The following is a 17,503-nucleotide window of genomic DNA, read 5'->3' as shown; positions in this document are numbered from 1 at the left end:
TCGTTGATGCGGGTCCCAGACTAGTCTTTTAAGAGAGTCGGTATGAAACTTTAAGCTAGTTTCTAGGCTTTAAGAAGAGTAAGAAACCTCACCAAAAATGAGGTCAACAAATAAACCATCAATAGGTGGGGTGGGTTGCGCGAGCGCGCAACACCTATTGGCGTTGACCGAAGTGATCCATAGAACCACCCAAAAGAGTGTGAAAATATCAATATCAAGAATTGAATTTGAGTTGGGAAACTCTGCCAAAATCATCCCAAGCCTTCCTAGCACTCATACGAAGCTCATCCCCATAATTTCAAGCCCTAATTTCCACTAAGAAAACCCAGTTTCACCACTGAATCCAGGGCATTTCTCGGCCTTGGAATCAACCTCCACCAAACTCGAAATTCATCATCCCAAAAGCAAGCGTATTTTATCTGTCGCGATTTTGTTGGATTTCTGTTAGGGATTAGCAAGCGTATTTTATTTGTCATTGCCTTTCGTGGGCATTTCGAGATATTCAATGAAAATGATTGAATGTAATTTTCTCTTAATTAATTTGTCATGATTTTTTTTGTCATATGTGTGTGTGTATATATATATGTATATATATTATCGAAAAAAAAATTCTCGTTGGAGATTTGATTGTCGACTTTGGAAAATTATCAAAAATCTATTTTCTTAGGAGCCATTACAGAGTTGAAGCAGACTTCTGCTTAGACCTAAGTAAAACAGAAAGACTAGACCAACTCGGAATACTGCTTGGGAAGTTACATTCGAGCCGAAACTAGTCGAACAAATATCGTCTGTTGTCTTAGGAGTCATTACAGAGTCGAAACAGACTTCTACTCAGACCTAAGCGAAACATAAGACAAGACCAAATCGGAATACTGCAGGGGAAGTTACATCCGAGCTAACAGGTGACGAGGAGAATATATATGTCACGCTAGGAAAGAAAGCACTGTGGCTCACATCCAACCTGAGAGGTGACGAAGAAAATATATATGTCACGCTAGGAAGGAAAACACTGGGGTTCACATCCAACCAGAGAAGTGAGGAGGAAAATATCTGCTATATTGGAGAGGAAAACGTTGAGACTCACATCCAACCCAAGGGGTAGCTGGAAAATATATCGTTCACGCTAGAAACGAAAGCGCTGGGACTCACATCCAACCCAAGTGGTGACGAAGAAAATATCTCTGCTACATTGGTGAGGAAAGCGCTTGAACTCGCATCTAACGCAAGGGGTAGCAAAAAAAATATATCTGTCACGCTAAGAAGAAAAGCACTGAGACTCTCATCGAACCTGAGATGTGACGAGGAAAATATATATGTCTCGCTAGGAAGGAAAGCATTGTGGATCACATCCAACCTAAGTGGTGATGAGGAAAATATCTGCTATATTAGGGAGGAAAGCGTTGTGACTCACAACCAACCCAAGGGGTAGCGAGAAAATATATCGGTCACGCTAGGAAGGAAAACACTGAGACTCACATCCAACCCAGTCAGAGTTCTTAAAGTGAAGGACATGATCATTAGAGCATCAATTTCATTTGTCCCTTAAGTAATAATTTTGTCAAAACGCCAAAATACCATAAATTTGTTACATTGAACGCACTTTTTTTTATTGTCCTTCTGATGAGATTTGAGCATACAACGTGAACTATTCCAAAAAAGAAAATTCTTCTTCATTTGATATCAAATTGTCTACAAAATTTTGAACGAACTCCGAACTATGGTGGGAGGGTTGGGACCCACTAACCGTTGTCCTGCTGATATTCCTTCTCAAGAACTAGAACAATTGGATCGACCAAAATTTTATTGGTGGAACCACTTTCATGTTCTTTCAAATATTCTTTCGGGATTGTTATGTTCTCATTTATGAAATTCTTTTCGAGCCACTCTTTGAAGCTGAAACAGTCCTTTATGATATGTCCAACCAGTCTGTGGTATGGGCAATACTGGGGCTGGTCCACATCCAACCCAGTCAAAGTTCTTAAAGTGAAGGACATGATCGTTAGAGCATCAATTTCATTTGTCCCTTAAGTAATAATTTTGTCAAAACGCCAAAATACCATAAATTTGTTACATTGAACGCACTTTTTTTTATTGTCCTTCTGATGAGATTTGAGCATACAACGTGAACTATTCCAAAAAAGAAAATTCTTCTTCATTTGATATCAAATTGTCTACAAAATTTTGAACGAACTCCGAACTATGGTGGGAGGGTTGGGACCCACTAACCGTTGTCCTGCTGATATTCCTTCTCAAGAACTAGAACAATTGGATCGACCAAAATTTTATTGGTGGAACCACTTTCATGTTCTTTCAAATATTCTTTCGGGATTGTTATGTTCTCATTTATGAAATTCTTTTCGAGCCACTCTTTGAAGCTGAAACAGTCCTTTATGATATGTCCAACCAGTCTGTGGTATGGGCAATACTGGGGCTGGTCCCTCTTATCAACCTCATCTGGCTTTTTTTGGCTCTGGCAGTTTGAATTCGGGCTTTTTGACCAAATCCTGGAATATTTCTTCCACTGCTTCTTTCTTGAATGAATATTCCTTGTTTAGACGTTCTCTGATCGTAAGAGGCAATTTGCTGACTGCGTGCTGAGACGACTGTTAAGTATAGTTCTATTGAGGCTGCTGCAATTGTATCTGCAATGGTCGCTTACCCTTATCAACCTTTATTACTGTCTCACGTTTCTCTTCAAACACTTTCACCAAATCTGGCTTTTCAATTTTCATCTGAGGGAATCGTAATTGTTCTTGAATCGTGACTATAGCAATCGTCAGCTCTTCTATCTTCTCCATTCGACTGATTTGCAGATCTTGCTGTTGAATGACCATTTGTAATTCATCCACGATGTTCTCCTTGATGGGAAATAGAGCATTGCGAAGATGATGTGGCCGTGGCTTCAATAACATTGATTTCCGCGAACTTCTCAATCATGCAATCTATCGGATTGTAGTCAACATCGTTGGCATTGTTCCTTTGTTCTTCGGCTAACTGTGCACATCATCTCTAAGCCTTTTCAGAGCGGCCTCAATCGATTTTGCTTTGGTTATCTTGAGGTTATTTGGAGTATCTCGATGCACAACTCTTCTGGGTTAGGCTCTGTCGTAGTTGCAGTAGCGGCTGTCGAAATGTCAGATTCACAATTCTTGTTAGGAGAATAACCCCCGACTTTTTCCATAGTATCGATTTGACGACCTAAGTTCTTCGCCACTTCTCCTTTGATGCGGACGCTCCAAGGCGGGATATCCCATTGGTGACATCAGCTCGTTGGACAGAAGTGTGGTCCCTGGTCCGCGGACCAGATGCGTTGTCAAGCAAGTCCTTATCCTTATATGAGGTTAGAGTTTTACTGCTTTGCGTGACATAAACGAGTCGGGCCTGGTTTAAAGTCTCATTTGGTGAATTGGACCAAGTTGTATTGCATTCATCCTCGAGTGCATGGGGGTCAGTTGGAACCCTTGGATCAGTTGAAATCATATTAATTGAACCTCTTTCAGGTTCTCTTAAATATTCTTTCGGCATCGTAATGCCTCGACTTTTGAAGCTCTACTCAAGCCAGTCCTTGAAAACGTGACTGTTCTCTATGGTGTGGCCGAGTAATCTATGATACAAACAATATTTGGGATGATCTTTCTTATCGACTTTGTTTGGTCTTTTGGGTTCGAACAACTTGAATTCAGGATTCTTGATTAGATCACGAAATATATTCCCCACCACCTTATTATTATTGGAGTACACCTTGCTTAGTCGTTTCTTGATGATCAAATGCTTGTTGTGCTGCTGCTCGCGTTGTTGGTAGTCCCGCCGCAGGCGCAGGCGAGTATGTCGAGGTTGTCCAACTTGTATTTGCAACGGTCGTTCGCCTTTGTCAACTATTGCTACTATTCCAGACTCCTCAGTTGTGCTCACTAGCTTTGGTTTTTCGATCTTTTCTAGAAATCCGAATTGATTTGTTTCTTCCTGAAGATTCTGGGCTTTGCTAAGTAGTTTTTCAAACTTTGTTGTAAATCCTTTGAGAAGGAATGCAATCGGCCCGTGAATGTTTTTAGTAGGATTTCAATTGCATGCTGCTCCTGGAGCTGTGGTTCGCACTTCATGCTTAAGTTCCTCTATTGTAGAATGTATTTTACCAGAGTATTGTCCGGCTTCTGTTTCTTCACCACGAGATTACCGACGGTAATGTGGTGTTGGGCTCCAGCGAACCGTTTAACGAAAAGATCTTCTAATTCTGCGAACGTTTTTACATAACCATTTGGCAGCTCGGTGTACCAGTCGAAAGCAACTCCTGAAAGGCTACTAACGAACTGGGGGAACAACAAAGCATCATTACCCCCCGCATTGCAGCAACGCTCTCGGAAGTGTGCAGCATGCTGTCGAGGGTTTCCTGTCCTGTCGAAAGTCTTGAACTGAGGTGGTACACCGTCGGGATACTGGACAACATTGAACTCTTCAGAATAAGGTCTATCCTTTAGATTTGATGCCCCTCCCATAGTCTGAGTCAGGGCTTCTCTCACCCGCTGTTCTATCATATGGTAGATTTCTTTTTCTGGTACTAGACTTTGAACAGAATCTTTCTTTGGTTGCTCTTCTTTGTTAACAAAAGTAAAATCTTTCTTATCATTAGCAATCTGGACAACCTCTGGTTGGTTTACTTCTGCAAGTGTCACCTTCGGGGGTTGAGGTTGACTCTGAAGCATCATAATTACAACCATTATCTCCTCAATCATTCTCTCCAAACGCTCAACTTGTTCATCTTTCTGTCGAAACTCCCTTCGCAGCATTTGAATGTCTCCTTCTTCGGCTGGTTCTGAGACATCTCGCAAGGTTCACGGCACCCTAGTTTCGACGACATTTATTTCAGCAATATCCTCCTCCATGTAATCCGTTAGATCTTCTTCACCCTTCAACTTGTCCCTCTTTCTTTAGCCATTTGCTTGATGTTTGCTTTTAACTTCTCCAAAGTAGCCTCAATTGATCTTCCTTTAATTACTTTAAGGTTATTCGGCGGCGGTTGAGAAGTAACTTCTTCTGAAGTAATCCTTGGGGGGACAGCTGACTCGTCGGACTTGGAGTTTTTTTAGGATCTTCATCCTCAGGCTTTTCTACAGGAATCGACTCAATGGTTCTAGGTCGCCACACCATCTTTTCGGCACTAATGCTGCAGGGTCGGATAGCCTACTGTCGGTATCAACGCGTCAGTAAGTGGTGGGCCTCCTATCACGTGGGCCAGACACATCGGTGAACGGTCTTTTGCTAAAGTCTAGTGCTTTTGCCAAAGACAAAAACTCTTCCCGTGTAACAGGGAAGGCTACCCTTGGCCCGAGACGAGACTTGACCGGCCGACGTTCCATAGATTTTCTGTAGGTGGCAATGACGCCGGTGTGGATGGCGAAGGTAGTCATGCGTTCTCTCAGGTGGAGCTTAGCGGGGACACGATGTTGTAGTGCCTCCTTCGTCTGGGCAGACCCATGGAATTGGTGGATTGATTCATCTTTCCTTTGAATCTCGGCTTGCACTCGGGGTGAAACGGCGCACCCCATCCTTCTTAGCAACTCAACAATTGAACAATGCTCTTTCCGAGCCAGTCTTTCAAACATCTGACGAATTTTAGAAAAGGGTGGGGGCCTCTTCCTCTTCTCACCTCGACGGTGAGATGGTGACGACAGTGCGCCAGCGATTTTTGAAACATTTTCTTCGTCAAGGGCAACAGGCAATGGGTGGAACCTACTTCCTTTTAGAAGTTGTGAGGTCCTAGGTAGTCCAGCTTCCTCTTTCGGAATCTCTTCAGGGGCAGTAATTTCGACAACCCTTATCCTTTTAATCTTAGCTATCTTTCGGTTTCTGTTTCTACATTGTGTTCAGGTCAGAGGTGCGAACCTCGAGCTAGACCCAAATTCAAAGATAGAGGGAACCGAAGTGAAAGCCAACCTCTTTCCAACAAATGGTTTGTCGACCACCAAAACACCTTCCCTTTGACTGATGTTGGAGTAACAACAGATGCGGTGACGACCGAAATAGTGGTAGCGACAGGAACAGTCCTGGGAGCGGCCCTGGCGGCGGACTTTGCAACGACGGTGGAATTCTTTTCAACCAACATTCTCTTTAAAGGGGGGAATTCTTTGGCGGACCTCAGGTTAAACTCCACGACAGGCTCAGCGGGCCCGTTCGCTCCAGACTTTACCACAACAACTGGGACGTTTCCGAACTTGACTTCGGTGCTTTCGAATCCTTGCCCGAACTTGATAATTGCTCCGTCGGGCAGCTCATTCTTACTAACGGTCGAATCCATCCCGATGGCGAAGGAGATCTGTTTCGGCGAACACATTTTCTATAATCGAAAAAGATTCAAAATATCAGTCTCCTCCCATGCTCCTTTGTCGCAACAATTTTTTTAGGGCGAATATCGAAAGTTGTTGAATTTGTCCAACAAACTGGGCGTTTCTTTTGAAACTTATCCAAATGATTATTATTATTATTATTATTCAAATTTTACTTCCTTTTATTTTAAGAGGAAAAGAGTTTGAAAGTGACAGATTTCAAATCATTTTAAAGAGTAAAATGCAACGAATATGAATCATATGACCCAGTTCTAAAACTGAAGAGAGGTGATCCTACATCAGACTCACTTCGGTCAACACTGCACGTTGCTCCTAATCCACCACACATATTTGGGGTCCAACCCACTTTAGACCCATTTTCAAGGTCCGAAGATTCCAGAATCTCTCTGTTTAAAGGTAATTAAACAGATGACTCCAGAATCTAAAAAGAGTTGGCTATACCTGCTCAAGAAAGAAATGAGCGAGGTACACCAATGGAAGAATGATAGTCTAACACACTAGAGACATGAACACACTACCGATGTTTGAAAACAAAACCACTTGATCAAAATGGAGAGAAACAATCCACAGCGGAGTCGCCAGAATTTGTCGGTCGTTTATTTTAGAAAATAATATTTTAATTTTGAAAAGTGAGACCGAATGGATCTCACACATTTGATAGTTTAGATGACTGAGCGCGATACCACAAGTAATACACTATCCCAAACGTTATGCATATAACTTGCTAGTAGGCTTAACCACCTAAACTAAATAATTTGTAACAACCGTTGGGTCAGCGAAACTTTTTTTTATAATCCGACAAGTTCTTCTATTTAACACGGGAGATTAAGTTTTATATTAAGCTGAGTTCTTAAGTTCTCTATAGAGGCAAACCCCTACAGTTAATTACATCTTAAATAATCGAAATCACCTAAAAAGACTCGATTAAGACAGTGATTTTGCCTTCAAGATTGCAAAGTTTAAGTTTCTAAGGATAAATGCGAGGAAATCAAATGGGAAGGGCTCCAAATAGGAACAATTATTTTTAGGAGTCAATGGAGTGAAATGTAGGAGATGTCACAGATCCGAGGGGAATCCCGGTGACTTCCCAATTATCCTACGATTGGACCTTAACTCTAAAGAGACATCCTTCACCTCGTTGTCGTGGTCTCAATCGTCGTTCTTCGTCCGCTTGCTTCCACGCTCCGCTTTTTTGAAAAAAAAAAACTACTCTAAGATGTCGGCCGTTTTAATTTTTGGTTTTGAAAAATATAGGAAAATATGAAAATAGTTTTGATAAAAATAGTTTTGATAGTTTTGATATGAATATGATCTTTTTGATTTTTGAAAAGTAACATTTTAATTTAAAAATTGGTTAGACCAAACGAGTCTCACATTTTGAATAGTTTGGATGACTGAGCACGATACCACAAGTAATACACTTATTCTGAAGAATAACATATCACTTGTAGTAGACTCAATCACCTAAACTAAAGAGTTTGTGACATCCATTTGGTCTGCGAAATGTTTTATATGAGGCGAACAAGTTCCTCTACCTAATATGAGGATTAGATAGGGTTTATTTTACCTGGGTTCCAAGTTCCCTATAGAGGCAATTCCCCATAGTTAATTACATCTTAAATGACTGATGTCACTTAAGAAAACTCGATTAAGATCAGTGGTTTTGCCTTCAAGATTTCAAAGTTAAGGTTTCCAAGATTGGACTTGTGAAAATCAAATGGGAGTGGCTCAAATAGGAACAGTTATTTTAAGGAATTCAAAGGAATGAAAAGTACGGGATATCACAGATCCAGGAGAAATCTTGGTGATTCCCAACTATCCTATTGTTTGATTTTATATTTTTGAAATGATGTTTTTTAAAGTTTAATCCTGCAATTTATTTAGAATTTAGGACTTATATTCGCACGATATCTGATTGTGCAAATAACCTAAGAATCATAAAGTATTAGGAATTATAATTGCATAACCAGAGTTGTGCAAAAGCCTAAAAGTGATATGTGAGGGTTTACGTTGCGCTAGGCAAACCATCTCGAACTCCTATGGGTTGTTACTTAAACTAAGGAAAATGATCGGTGATGTGAAAGTGTTTTGATGTTGATAATCCACCTTGAAGTTGTTCCTCGTCGTGCTGCCCCCAGTATTCGCTCCAAAGCTCTTCTTCGTAGCAACTCCAGGTTTGATGTTAATTCTTATATAACCAATAGGTTTTCCTAAACTAAGGTATAGTGTGTATCAAAGTAGCAAAACATGCAGTATAAAAGAAAAGAACAGTAGAATCTACAGTAAAAAGAAAGAACAGTATAGCATGCTGAAAGAATAATATAACGTGCTAGGAAAACAGTATAACATGCTAGGAGAGTAATACGACATGCTATGAAATAAAAATGCTGCAATGTAAATAACACCTGTAAATTTGGGAAGTCTGCTGCTCCTTTAAGCTAGCTATTATTCATTGTATAAATATAAGAAACGTTGCTCGGAAAATTTGAGAAAACCGACAAATAATCCCTGACAAAAAGCTCGAGAAAATTGATGGGTAACAATTCAAATATAATTATAAAAAAAACCTCGGGAAAATTCCGAAGAAAATACCACGAGTGTTTTGTCCAAAAATTTCAATAAAACTTATGAAAAAGTTCGAAAAGAGGGGACCGCAAGCACTCGGGTCGGGGCTAAGCTCAAATATATATTTGTACTCGAGGGTCGTCGAAGGCTACTCGGTCACCCGGATGTAGAAAACTTGCCACTCCACTAGAAGGATATCTTACTGAACTTAACTTAGGAGAGTACTCCTTAGCCCAGGATCGGTGATCAACAAGTGGACAACCCGAATGTAACATAATTTAAAATTTAAGTTTTAGCATGCACATATATTTCAAGCATGGAAAAGAAAAGTCATATCAATTTTTGTAGTGAAAATATTTTATAAAAATATTGTATTTGTTCTTATCAATTTGTTTTATCAATTTTAAAATGTATAGTTGTCCACAAATCGATTAAGTCATCGGGCCTAGGACTACCAATAACCTAAGAAGGTAAGGGTCCCCCTCTAGTCTTATGTCGGTGAATGATACTTTCATCCTACAGTTCATCAGGTCTCAGAATTGAGTCATGGTGTTGTAGGATGAGATATCATTCTGCTCTACCACCGACGTGCCTTTGTCATCATCGCCCTACGCCCCAAAATAAAACCGACTTACTTGCGATCTTGCTTGATGGTTTCACATATAGCAAAAAACTATACATGAGCACTTATGTATCGGATATAAACACAGAAAACCAAACCAAGAAGCAAGGAAAGAAAATAATAAAATGAGGATGAGAAAGAAGAGACACTGATTTACCTAAAACATCGAAGAGATTAATGATGAATCAGCTGTCAAAACTGTGGCAAAAAGGCCTAGGAAATAGGGCCCAAGATCCTTGAATCAATCTAAGAAGGATATCATTTTCTCACATTATAAGTGGTTCAACCCAAGAAGGGTCCCCTTTCCAAACTTTATTTCGAACAGGTTGAAACGGGCTCAAACTAATGTGAAGACTATGTCCAGGGCTCCACTATCACTCGTATATACTCATTTATCCATACTTGAGATCAAATCTGGCTTTTATCACGCCCGAACCTTAATATCAAATCTCCAGAACTCCTTTATGAATGATAATTTTATAAATCCTTTCATGATTGTATAAATGGAACTCCAACTTAGTGAGCATAGGAAGACCCACAGCTAAGGTGAAATTAACCCAAATAGACCTCTAATATCTTACGGGTAGAGGTAAGAAAGAAGACCATGTCACGGGTAGAACCCAAACAAAAGGCACAACTTAATCACTAAATCAAGCACACAAATAAAGGCATCAAAAGAGCAGTCACGATAGGTATATAGGCTCTCGGGTAAGGGTTAGAGAGAAAGCTAGCTAAAACCGCAACACCAACCCACCAACAAGGGTAGTGAGGAAGCAGCCACCATATTAGCAAACTCACGGGTAAGAGCTAAGAAGAAAATCAATTAAGCCACAGCACAATCCCACCCGCAGGATCAGCAAGGGAGTAGCCACCGCAAGCACGAATTATGCCTCCTCAAATATGTAAGAGAATGAAGCTATTATAAATCCTCCAAGCCCACTTCATTTTTATCATGCGAAATGTAGTAATGAGTCACCCAAATTGTTCCAAACGTCCCACCATGGCAATGAATGTCGAAATTACCAATCTTTTGGGATGACAAACTTGATTATAAATAACATTACAAAGAGGAGCGCTATTTAGATATCTTCCACATAAATTGAACCCAATTAAGAGTGGCAATCCAGACAATTACTTAGGTACAATGAACTCAACAAAAGAAATGGAACAGGGAGCTGCAAAAGCACACCCAAGCCCAAGTAGTAAGGATAAGCTATCAGTCCAGCATAGGTATACCTGAATCCAACAAAACAACGAGACCAAAAATCCAGAATAAATACATTTGATTCCAACAAAAAGGACAAGACTAAAATCCAAAATGGGTGCATTTGGTCTCAGGCAAGGAGCCACAGAAACAAAACCAAGCCCCAGCAAACCGAGCTCCATCAGGGAATAGCAAGAACATAACCAAGTCCCATCAAGGAACTTGAAAACTTTTCCAACATGTAAACGTATTTTAAAAGAGCTAAAACTGAACCCATTAAGGAACAGGAAAACAAAGCCCAGCCCCAGAAAGAGGCTTTAATCAAAACTAATTCCCAGCAAGGGGCAGGAATCCAAGACCGAGCCCCAGCAAGGGGCAGGAATCCAAGACCGAGCCCCAGCAAGGGGCTATAATTAAAGCTGAGCTCCAACAGAGAATAACAAAGCAAAAATGAACATCAACAGAGAATAGACACCCAAAATCGAGCCCCAGCAAGGGCCATAATCGAAACAGACCTCCCGCGGAGCAACAAAACAAAACTGAGCTTCAGCAGAGAGCAACAAAACAAAATTGAACCTCAGCAGAGAGCTAGAACTCAAAACCGAGCCACAGCAAATGGGGAGTACAAAACATGCTCAGCCCAAGATTTCTCCCAAACGAGCCGAAGTCAAATTTCCACTTAATAGAAACACATTTCCGGCATAAACTCTAATCAAAGGAGCTAAAATTGCTCCTAAGTTTTATGGAAAATTGAAGATACCTCCAGCATGCATTCAAATGAGCAGGTATCATTTTAGAACATATAACCATAGCTTCTCAAATGATTCTGGCAGCAAATAAACATGCACAACACTTCTTTTCCTCAAAGATCTTTTTTTTTTTTTTCTTGACAATGAACTGATTCAGTAAAGAGAAAAGAAAAGCCAAATCTCTTAGCAGATAGATATAGGAAGAATAGAAGTATAGAAAAAGACTTGCATATGAAATAATTCAAAACATGCTTTCCTAAGCTACTGATCCAACTAGCATAAAAAAAAATCCCAAATCGACCTCCACAGAGACATTCAACGCTTGTTATCATGAGTCACTAGGCAAGACAAAATCAGAGTTTTATGCATGCATTTTTCCTTATTTTAACATCTTCAGCAACATGTTTCGAGCAAGGCGACAGAACAGATGAGAAGAAGAAAAATACCTCTTTAGTGCAGATTTAAAGCAAAACACAAAAAATAAATTGAAAAAAACACCCCCACAGAAATCCTTCCTGAAAGCCTCGCGCAAATAGCCCCCACGGTTTCTAGCTCCCGGCTCGACAAACTCTAACGACAAGAGTATCAACCAACATAGAGGAAGAAAAACTCATTTCGAACAGTAAAACAGAAAGAGGTAGCCTTCCCAACAGTGAAGAAAAAAAAAAAGAAAGTACCAAATTTCTCCAAAAAAACCTTCCTCTCAAAAGTCCTCTCCCTTCTCTCTGAGAATTTTTTAACAACCCAACACAAAAATTGAACTCTATTGGAAGCCAATAGGCAAAGAAAAGCAAAAGAGAATGCTACCCATTTGCCGCCCTAGCCAACCAACCGAAAAGAGGAAAGAAAGTGTCACAATAAAGGGCACGGGCGAGGAGTGGGACGAGCCACGGGATCGAGCTCTAAGATGGCTCGAACGAAGGTTTAGACATGCGGGTGAAAGGGTGAAATAGGGATTATGATTATAATTTTAATAATATAAGTGATAAAATATAAAAATAATTTAATATTTCTTAAAAAATAAAATTCAATTCGTACTTTTTAGTCGTGCGTCAAAATGTAACAAAATTGGTGTCAATTTTGGGTAATTCTGACGTTCCGGACGCGCTGCTATGGTCCGTTTCGTCATCGGATGTCGTTTTGGTGAATTCATCAATTTGCGTGCAAATTTTTTTGCGTTGGAAATATGACAATATTGGTGTCTTTTCCTACTAAAATTGGTGTTTCAGACGCGTTGGCGCAGTCCAATTTGTCATCGGAGGTCGTTTGGAGAAGTTTGCATTTTCACCCATCATTTGAGCTTAATTTAAGTTCGATCTTGTGCAATTTAATGAATTTTGTGCATTTTGTGTGTGTATGTGATGATAAAGTCATGAAGTGTTTTTCCTAGGGTTTAGTTTTCTAGTCCTATTGGGAACTTCCCTCTGAGTCTCCACACAATAGCCCTTAACCGCTCGTCCATAAAACGATTGTTTTGAGACAATAAATGCTAGATATCACAGGAAAATAGAAAGTGACTGAAATTTATAAAAATGGTGGGTCTCAATTCTAGTTTTCTAGGATAGTCGATAGGAACTCCTTGAGCTAGATCCTAGGATCCTAAGGAAAGGAGTAATTACCTAAAAAATGAGGTCAACATAAGCTCCTTAACATATCGATTATAGGTTTGGGGTTGTGGTGCGTATAAATATGTGATTATTGGGTTAATGGCTTGCTATACAGTACCTCCTAAACCGGGTATCCTACTGTCCTCTATCCTAAAAGGTCCCTACAAGTCCGTGGAAGCAACATGAATAATGAAAGGGAAATGCTACGAAGCACAATATACAATAAATAGTAGCATCGCAACCAAGAATTGTATATATATGCAGTGAAGTGTGCAGTAAAGAAAGTGAAACGCTGTAAATATAAAATAAATTTGTATACCTGACGAGTCTGCTGCTGCTGTAAATGGGATCAATGTCACAGATACAAGTAAACGAGAATAATGAAAGTACTTAAGAAATGTGTAAGCATGAATTTATATAAAAGAGAATGAAAGAAAATCGTAAGCATTCGGAAAAATTGAGAAGAGCGACAATTGAACCACGATAACTCAATGAAAACCATGGCGAAAACACGAGAAAAATTTGGAGGAAATCACGAATAATCTACAAAGATCCCAATAAAACCGTAGGAAACACACGAAAAATCCGAGGAAAGAAAGAAAATCGTAAGCATTCGAGTCATGCTAGGCTCAGATTTAGGTATACTTGAGGGAGTCCGAAGGCAACTATCGGTCACCCGTATGTATAGATCCCGACATTCAACTTGAAAGGTTGCCTACAATACCAACTAAGGAAGGTACTCCTTAGCGCAGTGTCGACAATTGACAAGTGAAAAATCGAATTATATTACTTAAAATTTATATTTTGTCATGCATATAGGTTTCATGCATATAAGAGAAAGTAATATCTATTTTTGTAGTCAAAGTACTTTTGTAAATAGCGTATTTGTTGTTATCATTTTTATAAATTATGATTGTCCACAAATCGATCGCACCGTCGGTCTAGGACCACCAACAATCTAAGAATGCAAAGGTGTCCTGTTAGTATGGTGTCGATGAATAATATTGTTATCCTACATTTCACCTGGTCCCTAAGTTGGGTCCTGATGTCGTGGGATGAAATATTATTCCGCTCTACCACCGAATGTCTTTATCATCAAGGCTTAAAACCCAAAAAGAAACCGTCCAACTTACGACATTGCTTAATGGTTTCACATATACCCACAACTATACATGCACACTTATGTTTCAGACATAAGCGCTTAAAACCCAAACCAAGAAGCAAGGAAAATAAGCCGAAAAGCAAGAAAAGCAAAAGAAAACTATCCTGCCTCCAAAATTAATTTAGAAAGGAAAGCCAAAGCGGTAGGAGGGTTAGCCTAAAATATTCAACCAGCGGGACTCCTCGAATGAGCAATGAAATGGGGGACACTCCCCAATGCTAACTCCAACACATCTCTAAAAGACATTATAGAGGACTCTGGGCCGCCCCTAAGCTTTCCATTAAAATGTCCAAAGAAATTCTCATCTCTCATTTCTCTCTTTTTTTTATATTGAAATCAATTCAGCTCAAAAGATTGAGCCCTGGAGTCTCTCGCAACATTTGATAAATCGTTCCTCGAAAAGGGTCATCCGAATTCTTCCAAGCATAAGGATTAAAATATTTGAAGCCCTCAATTCCATCCCAAACTAAGCTTCCATTACACAACATCAAGAAACCAACGCAAGTGCTCACGGTTAGGTACAGTAGGGAAACCACCTGGCCAACACAAAAGGAGACCAACCCAATGCCCTCGGGTAAGGGCAGCGGCCCACACTACCAAACCCCGGTGTTCACAACCAGGACAACAGAGAACAACCGAACAAGACAAAAGAAAACCACAGGGATGCTCTTGGGTAAGTGCAGCAACCCACACAACCAAATAGATACTCACGACTAAGGGCAACAGGGGAGCCACCGGCTTCAACACAAAACTCTCCAAAAAAAAGCCTTGAAACAAAAGAAAATCATGCATTCATATTTCAGATAGTAGCGAAGCAAAACCGAACCCCCAAAGCAAACTTCAAAAGCCTCCAAGAAACCAACTATTTCATCCTGCATATATTTCAAATAGGGAGGCAGCAGCAGGGAACAAAATCAAGTCCCCCAAAAACAAACTCCAAAAAGCTTTAAAAACCAAAATTTTCATTCAACATATATTTCAAACAGGGAGGCAGCAACAGGGAGTAAAACCAGGCCCCCAAAACCAATTCCACAAAGCCTTAAAAAGAAAACATATTGTAGCTGCACATGTATTTCGAACAGAGAATGCAACAATAGGGAGCAAAACCAACACCCAACATAAGACTCTAAAGGAAACCTCAGAAATTAGCTACAAACGTTTCGAAAAGGGGGGAGAAGGCGTCAAAGAAACACCAGAACAAAATCCCCAGCATAAAATTTCCCAAAGCCTCAGTGTCAAACCAATACAACAAGGAAAACCGCAGCCCAGAGGGCTAAACTAGCCTTCTGAAATTTCAATATACCAGTATAGATGTGATAAGAACATAAGGAAGGAGCTAGCACATACATAAGGATTGAATCATGCCTTTCGTGAGCCTACACTTCCAGCTAAACATCATAAAACATTTTAAATAGGCCCAACAGTATGCATTTAAACTAAAGTCAGCTAAAATCCAACATCTAGTCATGATTCCAGCATTAAATACCAGTCAAGATAAATAAAAAATTCAACAGCTAACAATGATTCCAACATTAAATACCAGCAGAGACAAAATAAACCACCCTACGCATGCATTCCTCCCTTTTTCTTATAAAGAAAAGAAATCTGAGCACAACCCCTGTCGAACAGAGAAAGAAGGCAGGGGAAGAAGAAAATAGGTACCTCACTTGAGCCTTTGCGAAAAACAGAAGAGAATCAAAAGGCTTCCCAAATACCAGGCTCACAGGCACGAAAGGCGATTCCGGCAGAGTCTCCCCCAAATTTTCAGTTTGTAACCCCACAACAATCCCCTCCCATGGGCTTTTATAGGTGTGGAAGAAGGAAAGAAAGGCTCGCGGGACTTACCTGGCGAAGCCACCCCAGCAGAAAGAAGTCCACACCGCAACCAAGGCTATTGAGGGAGGAATTATCGAAAAGGAGGGAGATTGCCACATTCGTGACTTAGGGAACAAAGGCGCCAGGGTCAACTTACCCCGAAAGAGCTTCCCGTGCAGCAAGATGAAGCAGAAAATGCTTGGGGAAGAAATGACTCGGGCAAAGAATGTCGAGAGAGACGAGGTCAACTCCTCGTTACGCGAAGGGAAGGGATCAACGAGAGGGAAGGCGCGGGTAGGGCTCAATCCAGGGACGGAACCAAGGGGAGCCGCGAGCTAGGGATTTAGGCTAAAATAAAAGACCCCCTCCCCCCTTGCTATATAATACAAATATATCCCCTACATTATATATATGATATTTAAATTCCCTCGATTTGCGCACTTCTCGCTCCTGCACAAAACCATATCGAAATGGTTGTCCTCCCTAGCTAAATTCAACGTCCCGGACTCGCAGACGCAGTCTGTTTCGTCATTTGGGGTCGCCCCAACGACTTCGTCGACGGTTGGGTCGAAAACGCGTCAAATTCAAATTTCTTTAAATTTATCGCTCGTGATCGATCGGTACCACAATTGATTCTGATTTGATCAATTGCGAAGCCTTCTACAGGTGCAAGTGACGTGAATTTTAATAACTACGTGCATTGAACGCGTGAATTGTCATATTCGTGTATCGTGAGTGTGCGCGGACGACACAATGGGTTTCCTAAGTTTTTAGATCCTATGGTTACTTGACTTGAGCTACGTCACGCTGGTTTTAATCGACTCAACTAAATGTTGAGGATTTAGAACCGACCATATGAAACTGCAAGGAGTCAAGAAGTGGCTCGAATTTCTAGTTGGTGCGGGTTCCGGACTAGTCCTCTAAGAGAGTCGTTAGAAAACCCTAAAGCTAAATCCTAGGCTCTAAGAAGAGTAAGAGACCTCACCAAAAATGAGGTCAACATTGGGTTTTAGTTTTCTCGCTGACATTAAGGAACCATAACTTCAAAATGAAAAAATGTCATTGATCTACTACAAAAACAAAAGAGAATCTTTCTTTCACAACAAAAGTAGAAAGTAATTTTCTTTAAATTTCTTCTCTTATTGCAATGGCAAATGACATTTCAATCTCTGAATGTTAATGTACTGCTATACTCCCTTAAAGGTTGATATATTAATATTCTATTTTGTTGATCTCTGAGGGAAATGGTTTCTAACAAGTGCTATTTTTCAGCTTGTGGCAATTTGTGAAATGGGATTTCATTATCAGGACAAAATTCCTCCTATCCATTACGCTATGAGCATTGCCTCAAATATGGAAGTGAGTTGGCTATGCTCAAAATTTTTTGGGATCCGTTGTTTAAAGTTGATTATTTTTCAATATCAAACATATTTATCTT

General features: G+C 40.2%; 1 protein-coding gene across 1 annotated transcript in view; it reads left to right on the top strand.

Annotated features, from left to right (window-relative positions):
- LOC110029154 (insulin-degrading enzyme-like 1, peroxisomal) overlaps positions 1 to 17,503 on the top strand; it is an 80,433-nt gene that overhangs the window by 29,587 nt on the left and 33,343 nt on the right. The window contains exon 13 of the mRNA XM_020731311.1: positions 17,338 to 17,424. Coding sequence (XP_020586970.1) covers positions 17,338 to 17,424 — 87 coding nt within the window. The remainder of the gene's footprint in view (positions 1 to 17,337; positions 17,425 to 17,503) is intronic.

This window comes from Phalaenopsis equestris, unplaced genomic scaffold (genome assembly GCF_001263595.1).
Source record: "Phalaenopsis equestris unplaced genomic scaffold, ASM126359v1 Scaffold000552, whole genome shotgun sequence".
Taxonomy (NCBI): Eukaryota; Viridiplantae; Streptophyta; class Magnoliopsida; order Asparagales; family Orchidaceae; genus Phalaenopsis; species Phalaenopsis equestris.
The sequence above is the reverse complement of the archived record's forward strand: the minus strand, read 5'-3'. Positions and strand labels throughout refer to the sequence as shown.